This window comes from Cyclospora cayetanensis, unplaced genomic scaffold (assembly GCF_002999335.1).
Source record: "Cyclospora cayetanensis isolate NF1_C8 unplaced genomic scaffold, CcayRef3 CcayRef3_contig_178, whole genome shotgun sequence".
Lineage (NCBI taxonomy): Eukaryota > Apicomplexa > Conoidasida > Eucoccidiorida > Eimeriidae > Cyclospora > Cyclospora cayetanensis.
The window spans coordinates 199-4,195 of NW_020312123.1; the positions used below are offsets into that span (position 1 = coordinate 199).

General features: G+C 57.8%; 1 protein-coding gene across 1 annotated transcript; it reads right to left on the reverse strand.

Moving 5' to 3' along the window:
• Positions 1 to 872: 872 nt before the first annotated feature.
• On the reverse strand, positions 873 to 3,260 carry LOC34624059. Its single transcript, XM_022737157.1, has one exon. It carries the CDS (start codon positions 3,258 to 3,260, stop codon positions 873 to 875), a length of 2,388 nt encoding a protein of 795 aa, XP_022591813.1.
• Positions 3,261 to 3,997: the final 737 nt, after the last annotated feature.

A 3,997-nucleotide genomic window follows, 5' to 3' on the forward strand; every position in this document is an offset into this window, starting at 1 on the left:
CTCTGCCTTGACGCAACAGCATAGTGCCTCTCCCCCGTTGCCTCTTATCCTTCTTTTAGCTAATGAAAACACTGACAGCCAAAACCACAGGATCGTATACAGCAATGCAGTGCAAGACGAAACACACTTTTGCAAACACGCGTGAGCCTCTTCGTCTCAGCCTATCTCAAAGAACCCTCTCTCTATTGCCTCCAACGGCCTCAGAGCTACCCTAAATTCTCCATCCACCCCTCAAAACTCCAAACCTGAGGCCAAGCAGAAACAACAGCCCAACCGTTAAGAGTTGCAGTTCCCAGCGCCAATACGAGGGTCCCTCTCTTCCCTTGCCCCAATAAGGAAGGAAGTCTCGGTGAGCTCAGAGTGGCTGCCTCAGACAAAAACAACACCAAAACAGAAGCAAAACCAACAAAGCCAGCAACCGGCAGTTCAGGTGTCTCCTTCTGCAACGCATACTGAAAGCTGAACATCGGACCATCCTCTCGCACCGCTTTTCCTCTCTTCCTCCCCTTAACCTAAACGTAATCATCTCAGAAGCGACAGGCGTACTCGCGACCCTCTCGTCTCTTTCCCCACAGCCGCTGCTCCTCCGCCGCACGCACTGAAAGAAACCCCAACGCGGTTGTGAATATACAAAAAAGCAAATACAATTGCGCCTACCTCGCTCCCTGTCACTCCAAGCCCAAAACGCTATTAACGCGAGCCTCTTGACCGCCCACTCCCGTTCTCCGCTCTCGTGCCCTCTCAATCCACCCTCAATGTCTCGCTTAGAACTATATATGCATATCCGAGAAAGACGATGAACAGACAGCGATGAGGCCCTGTGCCCAACAGCCAGAACGGTGTGCACCCTCTCATATTTCCCTTTCTCTCGCTCAAGCCACCACCTGCGACAGCCTCGCCTGCGCCAGCATGACGGCGAGGCTGTTTGCCACGGGAGCCCCTGTGAAGATCAACACCATTTGTTGCTGGGGAGGCCCCCCTTGGGCCCCCTGAATGATTGGCTCATGCGTAACAAAGCAGCGCACATGGCACCCAGTCATCTCGCTTATCTGATCCAACGCATTTGGGGGGGGAGCGTTCGGGACGGCATTGCCGTATCGTGCATTCGCTGAGTCACGCCGTAACAATACCTCTCCCTGAGCCTGCGAGAGCAGCAGCTGGACCGTCTGTCTCTCCCCACACATTGCCATCTCCTGGGCAGAAAGGAAGCGAGAACAAAAACCCTTGAAACACCCCTCCATCTGCTCATACGTCGGTGCCACAGACTGCGCGGGAGGCGCATTCCAACCAGCTGCCGCCGCTGGATCCTCGCTGCCCCACGACGGCGCGGGGCCCCCCCCCACTCCAGCCATTGGATCAGACTGAGGGGCCCCCCAAGCACCAGCTGCCGCAGCTGCCGCAGCACCATCATAGTACTGGGCCCCTTCAGCCCCCGGAAACGGCGGCTGCTGCTGCTGCTGCGGAGGCGGCGGCATCCTTGGGGCCCCCGCGGATGAGGGAGGCAGCTGTGCCATCGACACATCATGACCCTGCTGCTGCAGGTCCTCTAGGAGCGAAGAAACACACATGAAGGGTGCACCGCTTCTCGAAAGATCGGGATACTCCACTCCCAAGATGCGCTGCCACACAAGAGCAAGTGCAATCAGTCTCGCGCACAAAGGCCCCTCGATCGTAACAATCCTGTGCTGGTCCCTTGGGGCCCCTCCCCACGAACCCTGGGGCCCTGCAGAGCCCGCCTCGGGGGCCCCCGATCCCTTCGATATTTGAATGGTGGCGCCCGACTTGTGCTGCATGTCTCTAATGAAGGCGCCCTTACTGCCAATCAGCGCACTAACAAACCTGAAGGGGATCAGGAGCCGCAACGGCTGATGCACCTGCTGCAGCTTCTCCTGCAAAGGGACGCCAAGCCTCAAAATCGCTCCACACAACGACTGCACGCCTCCCGAGACCATACAAAACCTCTCAGTGCTGCTCTCAGCGCCGTCCGCCTGGGGCCCTCCAGGGCCTCCTCCTGCGAAGGGCCCCCCTGCCCCTCTCCCCATCCGCCGCGCATCCTCTCCAGTAAAGCCCGAGACTTCATCAAGTATCTGCAACTGCACGCCTGTCTCCTCCCGCACTGCCCTTACGTGGGTTCCCTGGGGCCCTACTACCCACGCCGCCAGCCGCTGCGGTATCACGAAGCACAGCACAGAATTGCAGCCAACCCCGCCACAAGCCTCAGCACTCATGACAAACCTGCTGCCGCTCACACCAGAACCCCCTAAGGAGCCTCCCGGAACCGATCCTTGAGGAGTGGAGCCTTGTACGGGGGGGGGCCCTGAGGGGGGCGCTCCCCACGTGCCGTTAGCTCCGTAATATCCGCCAGCTCCCACCGGAGCGGTCGCCATGGGCCCCATGGACACAACCCCAGGAAGGGGGGGGCCCAGCGGCGTTGGCGGTGTCTTGGCACTCCGAAGCGCCTTCGGCTGCGGTACCGAGGCCAGACTCACGAGATAATCGAACTCCGAGGGCATGAGCCTGCCTGTGACCACCATTTGCTGCAGCTGCAGCTGCATCAGCTGAATGGCCAGCGCCACGTGATCATCGTGCTGAGCCGTGAAACACACAGCTCTATCTCCGTTGGGAGAGGCAACACCAGGAACGACACGGATGTGCGCCTGCGACTTTTGACTCAGCTCCTCTATGGTCCTACCGCGCTGCCCAACAATGCCGCCTACGCTTCTCTGAGGGACCAGCAGCACTGCTGTGGACCTCCCGATGTGCGCAGGATGCGAAGAAATCAACCCCAAGACGCGCATCAGGCCCCCATAGACCTCTTCATCCTTGCTCCCCCCAATCGCAACTATCTTGGTCACGTCGAGGGACTGGCTCTGCGAGGGGGCCCCCGCTGTCTCCAGCACCGCTTGCTTCGCTGCCGCCAACTCATGGGGGGCCATGGCATTCCGCTGCACAAAAATGCGCGCACCGGTAAGCCGCTCGAACTCCCTCACGGTGCATCCCCCCTTCCCAATTAGAGCGCCAGCGATATTTTCGGATACCAGTAGACACACCGGCAAGGCGGCCTTCGAGGCAGTTCCCTCCTGGGAGACACCTCCACCCTCATCCTCTGCAGCCGTAGAGCCCCCAGCCACACGGAGTCGCTTAGGGGCCCCTAAAGCTGGGGCGCTCTGCTGCTGCGAAAGCAGGAAGCCATTGCTGGCGCTAGAGGAAGCACCAAACGCCCCCTGGAGGCTCTCTTGTCTCCGCTTGAAAGAGTCCATTTGCAAATTATTACAGAATGAAAGAAATGCACTCCAGACGGAGAGGAGATGCGCAGACAAGAGGGACGGCCAACTGCTCACTGCAGCCCAGTGGAACGACACCTGGGGCACGCGGAAGCAGCAGTATCAGCAGCAGCAGCAGACCTGCGACTCCACCAATTGCCTGGCGCGATGCACAGTCCTTCCCACCCTAAAACGCACGCTTTCACGTTTGAATATATTTGCAAGGCTAGGCAAACGCTCCACAAAACTTAGAACGTGGCAGATAATTCAAGTGCACCGGTGACACTTTACATGCGCAGCAGCAATACTAGGAACAAAAGGGGGCTGGTGCGTACCTTATCTCTCTTCCAGGCTTTCACAATCATTTCGATTAGTGCAGCCCACCATTTTTGCTACTCTAGCGCGAAACAGAGAGGGACTAAGACGTTAAATTAGGAGGGCAGCCATCCAGGCAGCCACATTAGAGGCAAAGTATCGTAACGCCTCCCCAGTCCCTTTGCGAGTCGGGCCCGCGATGAAAACACGATCGAACGGGAAAACAGGTTTAATTTTGTTTGTGTCTAGAACAGTTTTTTAGGGTTGCTATCAAGCCACAGGGTTTTGTTTTAGGAAGCAAGGTTGCAGGCTGTCGAACTGTGTGAGCGAGCTTGGGTACATTAGTCATGAACAGGTACGCACCAGTAATTTAGGCACAAGCGCACAGCATGTAACTTAAGACCATGTCCAGAGCCTTT